Here is a 19,697-nt window from a genome sequence, read left to right on the forward strand (position 1 = left end):
CCTGATAAGTCTCAGTATAAAATATTAAAATAAATTAAGATCTAATTCTGGAAGTGTGGAATGTTCACTGACACTAATTTTTTTAATTTAATCAATCTATTTATTTTTGGCTGTGTTGGGTCTTCGTTGCTGTGCACGGGCTTTCTCTAGTTGTGGGGAGCAGGGCCTACTTTTCATTGCAGTGTGTGGGCTTATTGCGGTGGTCTCTCTCGTTGTGGAGCATGGGCTCTAGGCACATGGCTTCAGTAGATGTGGCATGCGGGCTCAGTAGTTGTGGCTCATGGGCTTAGTTGCTCCATGGCATGTGGGATCTTCCTGGACCAGGGTTCGAACCTGTGTCCCCTGCATTGGCAGGTAGATTCTTAACCACTGAGCCACAGGGAAGCCCTTGCTGACACTATTATCATAATTATTGTTCTGATCAGAGAGCTTCTCCTGGAGAAGTGACCAGCTGAAAATGTGTGTGTGTGTGTGTGTGTGTGTGTGTGTGTGTGTACATTTTCCTGTCAGGAACTGAAGAGTTGAAACAAGAGTTTACAGTAAGCTGTCAGTGTGACATGACATTCAGCTACCAACTATCTACTAATCTGCTTTATTTTACTTAAAAAAAATTATGAATAAAGACAAGCTATTGTAGAAGGCAACCCCAGGCCTTAAACTAAAGTATTCTTAGGTAGACTTGTCAATAATAGTTCTTGGAATTGGGATTTTCTTAATGTGAATTTTCCACATGTGTTCACTTGAATATTATCTTGATTTTATCCATACTACTTATTTCATGGTTATCATGTAAGGACCCTAGTTTATACTTTAGCTGATTAAAGAGTAGTGCGTAGAGCTTTTTGGACTCTATTTCATGGGTATTTGTAATAATAAAATCAGCAGAAAAATATCTTATATCCTTTTGGGGATGGAACCATGTTCATTCTTTAAGTTCATCCTCATTTTTCCTGTAAACATCTGTATGAAACATCACAATGAGTATATTGCATTTGTTGGCGTGAGAGCTCTTCTCATCAGGCAACGGCAATAGGTTCGCCATGTAGTTGGCATTAATTTCCCACTTTGAAAGAAGCTGCATTCTCTGAGCCATTTGGTTTGCTCTCTGACAGTGGAGTATGGATAGGTCTGATACTGCGTGAGCTTTGCGTATGGAAAAGTTGTGTCAGGGTGCTTGCTTGTTACTAAGACAGAACGACAGAATTAGCTATAAATACAGTATCTGCTTGTTCTCCCTTTTGTTTTGATGCTGTTTAGGAACCAGCATAATTTGCCCCGGAATGTGGATGTTACTTTGCTACAAGTAGGTTGCCACTTTATGAGCAAATAGTGATCTCTCAGTGCTTTTATTTTCCTTTCTATATATAAAAGATCCGAGAATGAAACTGATATCATAATCGTATTTTAGTTTTTAGAGCCCACAATAATGACAGTTACGAAAGTAATCAGATTCATTTTCAATTTAGTTTTGGATATTTTAAAGCCAGGATACAAAGGTCTGTGCCACTAGGTAAATTAAATGGGTCCCACTGACTAACCCACAGAGATGGTACCCTCCTAAAGTAGGACATGGTACTTTTTCTAGGGCAGCACTGTCTTGCCAGCTTTGCACACAGTAGGATTTGATAAATGTCTGTTGCCCAGACAGTGTGATTCCTTATAAGCTGCTCTTAAGTCAAGCCAAAAATGGATATTTCTCATGTTTCTTTGGGGTGCTTCACATTGAGGCTTTATCAGTATTAGGTTTGATGCCAGAAAGTACTGTCAACTAGATTTAAAATACTTTGAATTAAAAAAATTATTTATTTATTTATTTATTTTTACAGTAGGTCCTTGTTGGTTATCTATTTTATTTTTTTAATATATTTTTTCCTTTGTCTTTTAAAAAAATATTTATTTATTTATTTCATTATTTATTTATTTATTTAGGCTGCACCAGGTCTTAGTTGCAGCACGTGGGATCTTCAGTTGTGGTATGCATGTGGGAGCTAGTTCCCTGACCAGGGATCAAACCTGAGCCCCCTGCATTGGGAGCGCAGGGTCTTATGCTCTGGACCACCAGGGAAGTTGCATGGTTATCTATTTTAAATATAGCAGTGTGTGCACATCAATCCAAAACTTTCAATCTATCCCTCCCGCCCACTCCTCCCGGTAACCGTAAGTTCATTCTGTGAGTCTGTTCTGTTTTGAAAATAATTTCATCTGTATGAAAAAGTACTTCGAATTTAAAACAATTCAGAGGGCCATATATCCAGGTGCACGTATATACCATCATCACCCAAGCAAATATCTTACAGAATATCCCCATAGCCTTTCCCATTTATTAACCTTTGAAAACTCCTCCCTGACTATTTTCTATCTTAGTTACTAAATCCACCAAATAGGAATTAGTGGGGGTTTTTGGTTACGTAACAATGAATGCTTAAACAGCATATAATCAGTGATGGTATATAAAGGAAATATAGCTTCATTATGTTACATATTACAAATTTATCAACCTCAAGCATTGGGATGCAATAACAGAATTTTCCTCCTAGTAATTTTAGGAGAATGGGTTTGTCTGAGTAAACTTTTATCGGGTATTTTCATTGCCTTTCTTCTGTTTATGCGGGCTGCTGAATTTACAGAGGGCTTGTGCTGTTTAGATTTCTCTCCTACCACCCCATGCAGTGATGCTAGTGGAGATGGTGATAATTAACCAATGGCTGTGCACTAGGAGTTTAGGGATAATTTTACTTGTATTTAAAATCTTAGTGTTGATGCCTATGAAAATTGAAGTTAATTAAGAAATAATTATTCAGCAGTCCTGTCTAAATTAACTTTTACTATTCCTGTTTATTTCCCCTCTGGCTAGGAGTGCCTGGTGGGATGGAAATTACATAGTTTCAGTGGTAAATTTGAAATACATCATGGGAGCATTCTCAAATTTGAAGGAAGTCATAGGGGCAAATTAAGCAAATGTAGTGCCAATGGGGTTATCTGGGGGCTCAGGAACAATGCCTGGTGAATCACTAATAGTGTGGTTTTGACAAGGATGTGTTTTCTATGCCAGGGGTTCCCCAGAACTGATGCCAGTTTATGATGAAGTGTTCCCTAATCCATAACGAAATGACAAAAATAAGGCAAACGTTGGGAATTTTTCTTATAGTCAAACAGATTTGTTTAGAGACTTTATTTGGAGCTATGTTATTCCTAATCTTTTTGTGCTAAAAATATCCCTTTCAAACAATGGCAATAATAGATTATTTTTTCCTTTCTAATGCCCTCACCTTTAGTAAAATTTTTTAAAAAGTCAACTTGGGAAATGCAAATTAAAACAAGATACTACTACAGACCTACTAGAATGGCCAAAATCTGGAACACTGAAAACACCAAATGTGTTACTGGTGAGAATGCAAAATGGCACAGTCACTTTGGAAGACAGTTTGGCAGTTTCTTTCAAAACTATACATACTCTTACCAGCAAACATGCTCCTTGGTATTTATTGAAATGAACTGAAAACTTATGTCCACACAAAAATCTGTACATGGATATTTACAGCAGCTTTATTCATAATTGCAAAAACTTGGAAGCCACCATGATGCCCTACAGTAGGCGAATAGATAAACTGTGGTATACCCAGATAATGGAATGTTATTTAGTGCTCCAAAAAATGAGCTATCAAGCCATGGGAGGAAACTAAAATGAAAGAAGCCAATCTGAAAAGGCTATATAGATTCCAACTATACGACATTTTGGAAAAGGTAAAACTATGAAGACAGTAAAAAGATCAGTGGTTGTCAGGAGCCAGGCTGGGGGATGTGGATGGGTGAGGGATGAACAAGCAGAACACAGAGGTATTTAAGGGCAGAGAAAATACTCTATATGATATTGTAATGATGGATACATGTCACTGTACATTTGTCCAAAAGCATAGCATGTACCACACCAAGTGTGAACCCTAAGGTAAACTGTGAGCTTTGAGAGATTATGATGTGTCAATATAGGTTCATTAACTGTAACAAATATAACACTCTGGTGGAGGCTGTTGATAATGGGGGAGGCCATGCCTGTGTAGGGGCAGGAAGAATACAAGAAATCTCTCTATCCTCCTTTCAGTTTTGCTGCGGGCCTAAAACCGCTCTAAAAAAATGAAGTCTTAAAAAAAAAAACCAACTTCATATTAGCCCCATTAAAATTTTTTTCCTGATCTATTAATTACTGAAATAATAGGAAATCACTGGCCTATGTGGCCTTGTTATATGCTAAGATGGTTTATAATTAGTCTCTCACTTGCTTCCCTAGGAAAATTGGTGTTGGTGAACAAGAAATAATCCTGTTTTAACATCTTTCACATTTCCTGGCTGAAGAGATCCAGTCAGTTAATCAGGGTATTAGTTAGTAGGCCTCTTCATACATCCTATGACTCTAGCTTACTTCTCATTTTTAAGTTATGCTTCTCTTGCTTCCTCCTATAAAAAGTCCAGAAGAAAAATGACCATCAGCTTACTTCACAGTCTAAAACTAAATGTGGACCTTCACTGATTGCCATCCACATTAGGTAGCGTTTGTTCAATGCACATGAGTGTGCAACCATTTCCCTGGTAAGTTGAGTGTTGTTCCAGCTGAGTGGAATATCCAATGGCACATGCATTTTGGAAAATAATAACATAAACACTACGTCTTACCCTATTATTTTTCAAGCATTTAAAAAGACCCTTTTCTTAAAAATATAAACAAAACAGCATATATTTTTTAAAGAGTTCATCAAGCTTGTAAAGACTTGACCTGTTTCAACTAATAATATTTCTTTTTTTTTTTCTTGGCCGTGCTGCACGGCTTGTGGAATTTTAAGTTCCCTGACCAGGGATCGAACAGTGAGAGCACAAGAGTCTTAAGCACTGGACCACCAGGGAATTCCCACTATTTCTTTAAAAAGGGTTCCACCTTGTGAAGATGACTAAAACAAAGACTAAATAAAATACAATAAAGATAAAAAATTATCTCTAAGCAGACACATTATTGGGGGTTTTATACAGTTTCACGAAGTCCAAGAGCTCCAAAATGTCATGAGACATAGCTTACTCAGTAAGACTAAATAAGTAGCTTTCCTAGTCCCAGGAATACTAAAACAAACTTCAAAGAAAAACTTCTGATAAACTTTGGGAACTCACAGCATCCTAATCTTTAATTAGGAGCAAAAGGCTGTAAAAGACATGATGAGCTCTTACATCCAACCTACGGTAAGTCAAAAAACAACATACAAGCTTGTCTGAAAAGATTCTGTGAAGTCCCTAACATACTAGCCTTGTGATTTCCTATCATTTAATTCGTACTTGCATGGATGACTGTTAGTGGTAATTGTAGGTTCCAAAAACGGTCATTAGAGGTGGAAGGAAGAAAAAGGAGAAAATACGAAAATTACAAAATAATTTCAATCACTTATATGTCACAACATTCCTGGCACCATTCTAAGCACTAGATATCCACTTACTCCACACAATTACACTGAGGTAGGACCGATGATTATATCCACTGCATGGGTCGGGCATCTGAGTCACTGACAAGATAAGTAACCTTCAGGAGGTCACACGGGTGGTAGGTGATGCAGCAGGAATCTGCACCAGGCACTGTGGCTACATGGTGCATCCGAACCACGACCTCTGCACTGCCATCGTCCGCCAGGCTACATGCATTCTCTCATTTCACCCATACAACATTATTATGTCGGTAACGTCATTTCCAAGTTATAGATAGAGACTGAGTCCTAGAGCACCATGAATTTATTAAATGGCAGTGGAGCTGAGATTCCAGGTGAAGGGTTTCAGACTCTAAATCCCTAGGGAAGAGGAGCACCAAGATAAAGTTTCTCACCTGGACTGAGAGGTATGTGGTCTCTGTGGTCTTTAAGAACCTCACACCAAGATCAATGATGAATCCTACACGCGGGCAGAGAGAGTCTGTTCTACTCACTACGGGGCTTTCCTGTGGTGCACGACATATATGTGAGGCCCCCCTGTACATTCTCCTTTACAACAGTCATCACACTTAATAACTCATTGTTTAATATCTGTTTCCCCATAGACTGCAAGCTCTGTTCATTTACTGGCAACGTACTGTGTACCAGAGAGGCACTGTTCTAGGAGTTTGAAGAGTGTCAGGAAATAAAATAAAGATCCTTACCTTTTGCTTATTTAGCATTGCGCCCCTAGCACCTAGCAGAGGGTCTGGCACCAATTGGTTCTCAATAAATATTTACTGAATGAATAAATGAATCAATTAGGAGGGGCAGGTAGAAGCAAAAGAAAAAAAATTACAGAGAAAAGGAAATATTTGGGTTTAATCTATTAACTCCCAGATTTTTATTAAAATCTTAATATGTTTTTGATTAATCAGATAACCGTTTTAATAATTTAACTCATCTTTAAAAGCAGAAATGCTACCAAGTATATTTTAATTCCCAGAGGGACCTATGATCCAGGTTCTGAAGGAGGACATGTGCTTCAGGATACTGCACTCCCTCTTTTGTCAGACTAAAATTTCCAGTGACATTTCCCAGAGCTTAGCCTGTGTTTGTGTTCACCGATTTTCAAAAGGTGACTTTCCAATGCAAGTCTTCTCCCAGTAATTAGAGGCATTTATCTTAAAGCTCATGGGGTTTAGCAGGGAGGTTACAGGCTGTCATCCGCATTGGTATTGACTCCCTCAATTAGAGGCAATGGCATTTCACCTCCATGCAAAATATTAGTAGATTAACAGTCCCCATTCTGCATTCATTTGGGAAATATCTTCTGCTTGTGATGATGAACGTGACAAGCAGGGAGTAATCAGAGACACTCTGGTAATACCTTTAAGCCTTGCAAACATCAGTTAAAACTCTGGCTCTGCAGCTTGCAGTTGAGCTTTGGTCTGTAGGGTAAATTTCTATTTTTATGACACGACACAGAAGTCAGCGTTGCTAATTTCCAGGAGAAACAACCAACAACCCCAACAAAAAAGAGCCAGAGAAACATCCACCCTGATTTTCTTGAATCTTTCATATCACTCAATGTCTCTTTTAGACCATAAATGGACTCTGGCATTGTGAACAACTTTCAGGTCAGATTTATAATTCTCTGACATGACAACTTTGACTCAAAGGGCAAATTCTAATAAATATTTCTTTATAGTGCTAAAAAAACTGCAAAGAGATTATTATTCAAATGTCATTGACTGTCTCTTTCAATCTAAGGGCATTTTAGGCTAATGAAGAGATTTTTAACACAGTAATCGTTAGGTCATAGGAGCACTGTGGATGGGCTTCAGTAGATTTACCTAAAATTTATGGAAAGCATCTTATGTGCATTTTATTGGGATGGGCATGTATCACTTTCATCAGATTCTCCACAGCTTGTAGCCCCACTAGACAAGAATCTCTGGTCTCATGAGAAGAGCTAAGGGCTGAAGGGAGGGTTTATGCCGAGGTCTGCTACCACCACGGAGCACCCCGAGCTGCTTTGGTTTTAGTGTCTTCTTCTGCAAAATGCCTCAGCTGGCCAACGATCCTCTGTCTCCTCTATTCCATAATTGAATCTCTGATGTGTGGGGATCATAAATTTAGCTGAGCTTTCACCTCCAGCTTCCTGTATTCTAATAACTATACTAACCAGTAATTCAGCTTCATCCTTCTTTGGCACATTCAGTATCATTAACCACAAAACAAACTATTTATGAACAAAGTTAATATTTGCATTGTATCGATGGAGCAGGAAGATCGATGCCTTCCATTTTGAGACAATATCACTTCTTTATGACAAGTCAAACCCTTAATAACTTTTTGGGCCATCAGAATCTCATTTCTTTATGTGGTAACCTGTGATAAAATCTAACTTACAACTTAAGTCTAATATAGCACGGTATCAATTCTGTTTATAAGCCTATCAATTTTATTAGGTTTTCAAAGACAGAAGAGTTGAGAAACTGGACCAATATTGCTTAAAATGATCAAAAAATTATTTAAAAATACTTTAAAATTTGGGGGCCACAGAATTCTAGCCAAGGTTAAAATTTATCACTTTTTGTAAAATCAATTAAACTAAAGTGAAAGTGTTTTTACCATCGTGGCTTAATAAAGGCAAATCAGGTCAAAATTACCAATTTTTTTTCATTGGATCTCCACCCAAGAAAAGTCACTTTTTTAAAGTAGAAGTATTTCTAAATGAGAAGAACATAGGATAATTAGAAATCTGAAAGATCGTTCTTGTACTAGACATGTAAAGTATATCTAACTTACTGTCATGATGAGTCCCTTTTCCTGGAAGTATTTAACCAATGGAGCAGCGTTCTGCTTGAAGTTCATTAGTCTCCTTTGGGTAGCTTTCAAATTGTCATCAGGCCGCCCCTGTTGCTCTGCGCGCTTCAGTAATCTTTCTTTGAGCCTCTGATTGGTACAGGCCAGGAACACCACCAAGTCGGGAGTACAGATCTGTGGAGAGCATCAAACAAGTAGACAGGCATTCAACATACCAACCAATGTGAGTGTGGGCAGTGGCATTTCTCTCTTCTGGGTCTGTGGAGGCTGCCATATGTTTGACCCTCTATGTTTTTGCCAGCATATTTCCAGGGCTACGGCTCCACACAAGGCCAGGAGGAGTTATTGCTATTACAGTCCATGTAAATGGTATACTTCAACTCACAGAGCCGTGTACAGTGGCCCTCCAAATTTCTGGAAAATACTTTTTGTCTATGCTCAAATAAGTTTTCAAGTTTCAAGTTAAGATCAATATAGGCCAAACTCTGCCAAAGGTAGATGTGACCCGTTTAGAGGGGAAATGACTATTGAGCTACAGATATTCTCTACAGTAAACAAGTACTGCTGCTATTATTACTATGTGCTGCCCTTTTAAAAGTATGTACTGTATGCCAGGCCCAGTGCTAAGTTATTTCCTTATGCTGTTGCTAAACTTTACAACAATCTGCAAGGTAAATATTATCTCCATTTTAAAGATGAGCAAACTGAGGCTCTGAGAAATTAAGTACTTGTCTGAGGTCACATGGTCAGTAAGGTCAAAGGTGATATTTGAACCCAGGTCTGTCTGGTCTATGGTCTGTGTTCCTTCCACTATTACAAAGAATCAAATGGCTCAAAGGCCTTCATGAATTTCTGAAAATACCAAGGAATAACATGAAAAGAACCTATGAACTAAACAGTTTTTATTTAACTCAATTAGAACTAGTAATGTATGTAAAAGATAACATGATCATATAAAATGAATGTACTTTCTTGTTGAAAATGGGACAAGAAAAAGAGGCAGTTTTGCATAGTGCTTTAAAGAAATGATCTCCAAAAATTTGTTATTGTATCCTCATGTTAGTAAATTATTTGAGCATCTACCTCAATAAATACTTATTAAATTATAAATTATGCATGAATGTATGATAGCCATGTACTACTATACTAATATATTGTATGTATTACATATGTACATACATACATATGTATATATGTAATATATTGTATAATAGTATGTATGTTGTAAAATACACACAAAAATACAATTTTAAAAGGATGACATATGATCATCGTAAATTTAACATTTTCTTCCCACACTGCAGTGGTTTGCCTTGTGCACTCTTGAGACCACTGGTTAAAAAATGGACCCTGGAGTCTGGGAAACATGGATTACAGTTCTTGCCCTAGGATTTACCAGCTGAGCTCTGGGCATATGGCTTAACTTTACTAAGCCTCCATGTCTTCATCTGTCCAAAGAGATACATGAACCTCCTCCCTGAGTTACTATAAAGATTAAATAAGATCAGCACAAACTTGATCAATGGTAGGTGCTCAACGAATTTTAGCCATGTTTATTATCTCTTGGTTTTCATGATTCTATATTGTCCTGGTTCTCATTTAACTTTTTGTTCTGTATTTTCTTTTTCTCTTTGCTCAAATTTTTTTCCTTAAAAATATAACACTCACAAATAATGATGTTTATGAGCCTTAGATAATGTTTTGTTTTGTTTTTCCCTCTCCAGGTTCTTATTCTCTCAGCTCCCTTCCACTGTTCTGGTTTCAACCACCTATCTTTTGTTGACGGATTCCAAATGTACATTTTCAGCACTGACTTTCAACAGCACTTATGTCCTATATTATCAAATGCTTATATGATGGGTCTACCTGAAAGTCTTTTTTTTTTTAAGTTTTTTTGATGTGGATCATTTTTTAAGTCTTTTTAATTTGTTACAATATTGCTTCTGTTTTTATGTTTTGTTGTTTGGCCGCGAGGCATGTGGGATCTTAGTTCCCCAACCAGGGATTGAACCCACACCCCTTGCACTGGAAGGTGAAGTCTTAATCACTGGACTGCCAGGGAAGTCCCTGAAAGTCTTAATGTTACGTGTGACCCAGCGAGGCCAAATCAGTTCCAGCACCTTTTTACCTGAATGAAATTCCCATCTTGCTTATATATGTATTTGTTTATTTATTTATTTTTACGGTAGCAACACTACTTTCCTGAATCTCTCAACTAGAAGTGTTTTTTAAAACTTCTTTTTTAATTGAATGAAAGATTCTTTCTTTAAAAAAATATATTTATTTATTTTTGTCTGCGTTGGGTCTTTGTTGCTGTGCGCAGGCTTTCTCTAGTTGCGGTGAGTAGGTGCGGGAGCTACTCTTCGTTGTGATGCGTGGGCTTCTCATTGAGGTTGCGGAACATGGGCTCTAGGCACACGGGCTTCAGTAGTTGTGGCTTGTGGGCTCTAGAGAGCAGGCTTAATATTTGTGGTGCTCAGGCTTAGTTGCTCTGTGGCATGTGGGATCTTCCCAGACCAGGGCTCAAACCCATGTCCCCTGCATTGGCAGGTGGATTCTTAACCACTATGCCACCAAGGAAGCCCTGAATGAAAGATTCTTTAAATTCTATAGTGCTTTACAATTTTCAAAAGTTTCACAAATGTGATTTCATATAATCCCATAATAACTCCTTTTAAAATTCCCTACTCTTATATTGCCCCTCCCCCCTTCCCCCTGGTAACCACTAGTTTGTTCTCTATATCTGTGAGTCTGCTTCTTTTTTGTTTTATTCCCTAGTTTGTTGTATTTTTAAGATTCCACATATAAGTGATATCATATAGTATTTGTCTTCCTCTGTCTGACTTATTTCACTTAGCATAATGCCCTCCAATTCTATCCATGTTCCTGCAAGTGGCATATACACCACATCTTCATCCATTCATCTGCTGATGGACATTTAGGTTACTTCCATACCTTGGCAATTATAAATAACGCTGCTATGAACATTGGGGTGCCCGTATCTTTTCGAATTCTCAGCTAGAAGTCTTAATATCCTTTATAACCCTTATCAAAACTTCAATCTCTCGGAGCTATCACCATGGACTGTGGAGTTTTGTCTTGAAACACTACTCAGATTCCCCTTCCCCCATTTCCCACTGCCATGCTGTAAGCATAGGCACATACTTGCATAAGTGATTAAGAGCATGAATTTTAGAATCAGATCATGCTGATTTTACATGTAGAATCTGCTATTAGTCATTTGTTCTTGGGCAAAAGGTTCATTATCTCTGAACTTCAGTTTTCTCAACTATTTTTCCCTTCCCATCTCAGTAGTTTAATATGTCCCATAAAACACTTTTAAGTAGCTTTTGAGAACCCTTAACAATTTACAAAATCACGTTGTAATTTTTGTGTGATATATGGTAAAGAGGTTATCTGAAGTTAAAACTTTTATACTATCAAATATTATAATGCAAAACTCAAATTAAATAAAATCTTTGGTAATATTCAGTCTTACCCAACATAACAAATGACATCCTTTTAAATTTACTTTGAATAGCATATAAGGGAGAAGACAATTTTTGACAAATAAATTAAAATGACAGGGCTTCCCTGGTGGTGCAGTGGTTAAGAATCTGCCGGCCAATGCAGGAGACACGGGTTTGAGCCCTGGTCTGGGAAGATCCCACATGCCGTGGAGCAACTAAGCCCGTGCGCCACAACTACTGAGCCCACGCACCACAAATACTGAAGCCCATGCGCCTAGAGCCCATGCTCCTCAACAAGAGAAGCCACCACAATAGAAGCCTTCGTATCACAAGAAAGAGTAGCCGCCACTCGCCGCAACTAGAGAAAGCCCGTGCACAGCAGCAAAGACCCAACACAGCCAAAAATAAATAAATAAAAATAAATTTATTTAAAAAAAATTAAAATGACATTATATTGTTCTTGGTTTGGTCATATTGTATATTAAAATATGGAAAAAACTTCAACTACTAGCTCAGTGTGAATACAGGTAAAACTTGCATTTAGAAATTCTTGCATTTTGCATTTAAACAAATTAAATGCTTTACTTTAATACATTTTGTGTTTTGTTTCAGACTGCAATGTGTGTGCTTCTCCCTACTTAACACAATGAGGTTATGGGGAGACAAATATGTAATCATCACTTTATTTTGTCTTTTAGAATTGGCTTTTGAAATTAGCTTGAAATTTATAAAAGACTTTTTTACACTTTGAATAAAACTGAATTTTGTTTATTCTAATTAATAGACTTTAAAAAAAAAGCAGTTATAAGTTTACAGGAAACAAGTAGAATATCTAAGATATTTGTTGTTGCTGTTGTTTCTTAAATTTCTCCCAATACTTTTTATTGCAGAGCTCTGTAGTTTTCTATGTAATGTTCTTGCCCATTTAAAAATTATTCCTACATATTTGTTATTTATTTTTATTTTTTAATATATTTTTTATATCTAAGATTTTTGATCAATGAACACAACTTCAGGTCTGATATAGATGACTTTGAAGTGAATCTGCAAAGCTATTTAATTTTATAATTGTAATTAACTTGCTGTCTTTTCTTGGTATAAACTAAACAACATAACCAGTGGTACAAAAAATTAAAACGTGGAACAGGCGAGACCTCCATGGCAGCTGGGATAACCAGCCGACTGCTCAGCAGTGATCTCAGCCACAAGCATGCTCACCTGATTCCTAGTCACCCCCGCATATGCCCACTCATTAGGACCCTCGTTCTCCAACAGTGCTCAATTTTAAAAGAAAAAATTTAATTGTTTATGTTTTTTTCCCCCAAAATGTAAAATAGAAGCAGATACTATTCTTTCCCAGAAGATGTGAAGCACCTAGAAAGTTTTCATGAAATTCACTCATGAAACGTTGAAAAGTATCACCAAACAAAGTGGATCCTTGACATACCTTTTCTTAGCCTATGTTCTCAAAATGTATTTGCTGATTGAATGAATGAGTGAGTAAATAAATAAATGAGAACAAAGACCAAGATATCACTTTTGTCTACATGGAAGGAAACTTCCCAATTGCTGATATTTTTTCTCCCATTGGATCAACTAAATCAATCTTTTTTTCCCTGTCATTATATGGACAAGTCAATCTTCCTCTATCCATTTTCTCAGAGTCCCTTATCTGAATGATTACTCTGTTAAAAAGAACCTATGACCATCTTTGATTAGCAAAGATGTATTATTCACAGCATCAGACTACTAAGTGAGCTTATTTTAGTGAGCTCTCTTCTTAACTGTCAGTGCTTTTGACTGCCCTATTCTTTATGAAGACGTGTTAAAAGGCCTACACTCCAAAGTTCAGATCACTGTCAGAAACCAAGAAGCAAAGTATGAAAAAAAAAAAACCCCACAAAGAGAGAAGATCACAGTTGGAACAAAAACTGGAATCACAGAAATAAGAGATGAGAAAATCTTGGAGGTTATCTAGCCCAAATTAATGCCAAACCTGTAATCATCTCTACAATCTCTTGACAAGTGATTTTTAAACTTGAACCTTTAAACTTGAATGTCCTTTGTGAGCATTTCTTGTGATGTCTCACTAGTTTTGAGGCAGCCCCTTTCATTACTGGCTAACTCTAATAACTGGGAAGTTCTTTCTAATACTGGGCCAAAATTTGCTTTCTTAATTCTGCCTATAGGGAAAATGTAAAAGAAATCATTTCTTTCACCCATTAAGCATTTATTGAATATACACCATTATTGCAGAGGCTAGACTAGATCAAAAAGGGAAAAAGGATAGATACCTGGACTTCGCTATCATTTAACATGGAGATAATTTCTGGGCAAAGCTCTTAACGGACTATGGGGCTGAGGGGACAAAAACTGGAATATGGGGCCCACCACGGAGGAGGAGCTCTAGAAACTACTACTGCTGCTCCCAACTTAGGTTCCTGGTTGGAATCCTAAAGGGCTATACCACCAGAGTTTGTGTGAATCAGCCTTCACAGGACTAAATTCCATTTAGAATCATCCCATATCCTCATTATACTAAATGTGTTAATAGCCAATTAGGCATTGAAAACAGAATTAGTGAACTAAAAGTTTGGGAGAAAATATCCAGAGTGAAGCAAGGGGGAGAGAGGCATAGGAAAAGTACAAAAAAGAGCAACAGAGGCATATGAGACAGCAGTTAGAAAATTCTAGAAGAAGAGAGAAAATGAAGAAGCAGTGTTTGAAAATGTAATAGCTAAGAATTTTCCAAACTCATAAATAATATCAAGTCCCAGATTCAAGAAGCAATATAAAAACCAAGAAGAAAAAACCCAGATCTAAGCACATCATAATAAAACTGCTGAAAGGCTAGACAGACAAAAAAAAAAAATCAGTGATAGGACATAGACATCTAGACAGACAGTGACAGTATTATAAAGAAAGCCTGAATTTTGTGGGAGTGAAGGAATCCAGCATATGAGGTTCAGCTCATTAAGTCTGTGTGTAGTGGAACACACAGTCTTTTCATAAACTCTTACAAAATATCAAGTATGTTAAAAATAATTTCTTCCTATGTTTTCTTTATTCTTCATATTTCTCTTGTCAACTGCCTTTTATCATTTTATTTATAATTTACCCCAGTCATGTTTTTTCCCATAATGCTCTCAAGTTCTGACAGGTGTGTCCATAGTCTCACTCTAGCCCTTCCTTCGTTCCTTTCGTCCTCCTTTTCTTCCTTCCTCCATTTCCTTTGTTCTGATTTTTTTTCTTCCAAGACAATATTAAAATGTCCATATACAGAAGAGCATAATAGGACACAGTGAAGTATCAAGATTAATATACATGATAAAACCTTATATTTCAGTCTAGGGCTCAGTATATTACTCCTTTTGTACCCAATATTTAATCTGAGGCAAGATGGCACAATAGAAGAATAAAAGATTTGTTTAGACAAAATTAATCTCTGGGAGTCTATACTGTCTTATCAGTGAATAATAAAAAAAAAAAAATCTTTAAAGCAGCCAGAAAAAAGAAATGATAGATTACCTTCAGAGGAGCAATAACAAGACAGCTAAATTTGCCAAAGAAACAATGAAAGCCAGAAAACGATGATATGGCATCTTTAAAGTGCCAATAAAAAATAACTGCCCATCTAGGTTTCAATATCCAGTCAAAATATCTTTCAAAAACTAAAAGTAGGGCTTCCCTGGTGGCGCAGCGGTTGGGAGTCTGCCTGCCAATGCAGGGGACACGGGTTCGAGCCCTGGTCTGGGAGGATCCCACATGCCGCGGAGCAGCTGGGCCCGTGAGCCACGATTACTGAGCCTGCGCATCTGGAGCCTGTGCTCCGCAACAAGAGAGGCCGCGATAGTGAGAGGCCCGCGCACCGCGATGAAGAGTGGCCCCCGCTTGCCGCAACTGGAGAAAGCCCTCGCACAGAAACGAAGACCCAACGCAGCCAAAAATAAATAAATAAAATAAATTTTAAAAAAAATTAAAAAAAAAAAAAACTAAAAGTAAATACAGATATTTTCAAACAAACACTGAGAGAATTCTCATCAGAAATTCTACTCTAATGGGAATATTAAAGAATATTCTTCTGGTAGAAGAAAAATGATCCAAGATAGAAATCTGGCCCAGAGGAATGAATGAAGAGTAATGAAATGATAAATCTGTGGGTGAACCTAAATGAAGATTGACCATATAAAAAATATTAAAAGTATCTTGTGGTACTTAAAATAGAGATGAGTCATGAGGCAGGTAAATGAAGTTCAACTGTTCTAAGGTCTTGTTTAGGAAGTGGTAAAAGTACTGATTTCTATGAGACATGAATAAGTTAGTGATGCGTGTCATAATCCGTAGAACAGCAATCAGCGAACTTTTTTTGTAAAGGGTCAGACAGCAAACATTTTAGCCTTTTCAGGCCATGTGGTCTTGTAGCATCAAAGCAGCCATAGACAGGAAAGCAGGAGTGGGGACTGGGGAGAACGCAGAGGAGGGGGCAAGCCAGTGCCAAGGTGCAGTGTCGGGTTAGTCACTGTGATGGAGACTGGGACGCCATGCTGCTGGCCCTTCTAAGGGGACATGTGTGAGGAGCCTCTATTTATCAGAGCCTGTCCCCTGCTGGTCAAAAGTACCCCCTTGGCACATTGCCTCCTTCACACTGTCACAATGTGTATATCTCAGGGCAGGAAGTCAGTGAGTTGCTGTCCTGGGCAGCATTACATGGGTACAAAACTGGTCACAGCAGCAAAGGCCAAGTAAAAGGTGGGCTGAGAGAATATAAGGTAGGGCATCAGAGGTGCTCGATACAGCAGTACACTTGAAATATAAAGACACAGAAATGCTAAAAGTAAAGGGATGGAAAAAACATACCATGGAAACATTAACCAATAGAAAGGTGGTAAAACCATACAAATAGCAAATCCAATTAAAAATGGGCAAAGGAAAAAAAAATTGAAAATATCAATTGAAAGTATCCACTAGGAAAGTGGGTCTTGAAAGTTCTCATCAGGAGGAAAAATTTTTATAACTATGTATGGTGATGGACATTAACTAGACTTACTGTGGCGATCATTTTGCAGTATATACAAATATGAAATCATTAGGTTGTACACCTGAAACTAATATAATTGGAATTAATACAATTATTCCTCAATAATTTTTTTAAATTAATAAAATGCTTAACAATCCATTTTCTACAAAATAAAGGGCAAAGGACTTGAACAGACATTTCTCATTAGAGGACATACAAATGGCCAACAGGTACAAAAAAAATGTGCTCAGAATCACTAATCATCAGGGGAGTGCAAATCAAAACCACAACGGGGGAATTCCTTGGCGGTCCAGCAGTTAGGGCTTGGTGTTTTCACTGCTGGGGCCCAGGTTCGATCCCTGGTTGGGGAACTAAGATCCCTCAAGCTGTGCAGTGTGGCAAAAAATACCCCCCAAAACAAACAACAACAACAACAAAACAACACAATGAGATATCACCTCACACCTGTTAGAAGGGCCATTATCAAAAGACAAAAGATAAGTGTTGGTGAGGATGTGAGGAAAAGGGAACCCTTGTGCACTGTTGGTGGGAATCTAAATTGGTTCAGTGACGATGGAAAACAGCATGAAGATTCCTCAAAAAAAATTAAAACTAGAACTACCTCAATTCAGTAATCCCACTTTTGGGTATATATCCAAAGGAAATAAAATCAGTATCTCAAAGAGATATCTGCACTCCCTTGATCATTGTAGCATTATTTACAATAGCCAAGATATGGAAACAACCTAAAAGTCCCTTGATGAATGAATAGGTAAAGAAAATTAGTATTGTATATATATATATATATATATATATATATATATATATACATACATATATATATACACACACAGCTAAATATTCAGCCTTAAACAAGCAGGAAAACCTGCCATTTGTGACAACATGGATGAACCTGGAAGACATTATGTTAATTGTAATAAGCCAGACACAGAAAAACAAATATTGCATGATCTCACTTTTTTTTTTTGTTCCAGAACAGTTTATTGATTCATTCATTATTTCCCCATTAATTTTTAATGTTATCTTTATCATATTCCAGGTTCTCTTATGTCCATAAATTTGTTTCTGGGCTTTTGATTCTGTTCCATTCTGTTTGAATTAAAATAGCCTTGCAATAAGTCCTGGAATGAACTTTCCTATCCTTTTGTATGAATTTTGAGATCAGATTATCATATTTCATAATATACTCTGCTGGAGTTTTGATGGAAATTTCTTTGAATTTGGGGAGAATTTTTATGTCATGATATTGAGCATTCTTAAACACAAAATGTAATCAGTTAGTATGTTCAAATCATATAATAGATAGTCTTTTGTGAGTGGATCCTTCCACTTAGCATGATGTTTTTGATGTTCGGCTGTATTGTTGCATTTGTCAGTATGTCGCTTCTTTTTATTACTGAGTAGTAGTCTATGGTATATCTACACAAAAATTTCCTTATCCATTCACATTGATGAGCTTTGAGTTGTCTTCAGGTTTATGTCCATCATAAATGAAATTGCTACAAATATTTTCTTTGTTGGGAAACATGTTTTTATTTCTTTTGGTAAATGCCTAGAAGTAGAATTGCTATGTGAAATAGTAAGTATGTATAACTCTGCAAGAAACTGCTCAACAGAGTTCTCCAGAGTAGTTATATCATTTTACACACCCTTCAACACTATCTCAGAGCTCTAGCTGCTCTACATCCCTGCCAAAATTGGATGTTGTAAGGTGTTTTTATTTTAGCCAATTTAATGATATCGCATTGTGATTTTAATTTGTATTTTCCTGATGACTACTCATGTTGAGCATTTTTATGAGCTTATTGACCATTTTTATATTATCTCTTGTGAATTATCTGTTCAAATCTTTTGCCTGTTTTTTTCCTTTGTCTACTTAATGCAGAGTTGTATTTTTTATATATTCTGGAGAAAAGTACTTTGTCACACATATGCGTTGCCAATATTTTCTCCTTGATGGTGGATTGATTTTCATTTTATTCATGGTTTCTCTTGAAGAGAATTTTGTTTTCTATACATTCTAGTTTATAAATTTTTATGGATTGTGCTTTTTGTGTTCTAAGAAATCCTCTGCTAAACCAAAGTCACAAAGATTTCTAGTTTAGCTTTTATATTTATTTATTTGATACATTTCAAGTTAATTTTGATGAATTGTGAGAGGTAAGCATCAAGATTTGTTGTTGTTATTTTTTTTTCACACACACACACTGTATTTTATTTTTACAAGCGATAAATAGACTGACACCAAGCATTGTAAATGGATGACCACAACAAAAGCAACAATGATTGAAATTACCAAACATGAAACACACTCATACTATGTCATAATATTGACATTCAGTCCAGTAATCCTCCACTGTAACAGCTCCTTTACTTTGCAGTGAAAATTGATTTGTATATTCTTTGCCTCTGAGTCCTTGTGGGACATGATCTCACTTTTATGTGGAGTCTAACGTAGTCAAATCCACAAAAGCAGAGAGTAGAATGGTTGTTGTCAGGCGCTGGGTGGAGGGGAAGATGTTGGTCAAAGGGTGCAAGGTATCAGTTATGTAAGATGAATAAGTCCTGGAGATCTAATGTACAGCAATGTGACCACAGATAGTTAATAGTACTGTATTGTGTACTTGAACTTTGCTTAGAGGGTAGATCTCAAATGTTCTCATCACAAAAAAAATTTTTTTTAAAAAGAAGAAAAGTGTAACTGTGTGAAGTGTGAATATGTTAGTGAGCTGGATTGTGGTGACTACTTCACAATGTATATATATACCAAAACGTCAAATTGTACGCCTTAAACAGATGCAATTTTTATTTGCCAATTATACCTCAATAAAGGTGAAAAAAAATCAGACAAAGTAGTCGACTTTAGGGAGAGAAATATTACTAGAGGTAAAGAGTGTCATTTCATTATGATAAAAGATT

The 19,697-nt window shown here is 36.9% G+C and overlaps 1 protein-coding gene across 5 annotated transcripts in view; it reads right to left on the reverse strand.

Annotated features, from left to right (window-relative positions):
* The window catches only part of AK5 (adenylate kinase 5), a 252,647-nt gene that overhangs the window by 187,690 nt on the left and 45,260 nt on the right, over positions 1–19,697 (reverse strand). For all 5 annotated transcript variants that reach the window (XM_082355609.1, XM_082355608.1, XM_082355606.1 and 2 more), the window contains exon 6: positions 8,253–8,444. In XM_082355609.1, coding sequence (XP_082211735.1) covers positions 8,253–8,444 — 192 coding nt within the window. The remainder of the gene's footprint in view (positions 1–8,252; positions 8,445–19,697) is intronic.

The sequence above is a fragment of the Balaenoptera borealis genome, assembly GCF_965194805.1.
Source record: "Balaenoptera borealis genome assembly, chromosome: 1".
Taxonomy (NCBI): Eukaryota; Metazoa; Chordata; class Mammalia; order Artiodactyla; family Balaenopteridae; genus Balaenoptera; species Balaenoptera borealis.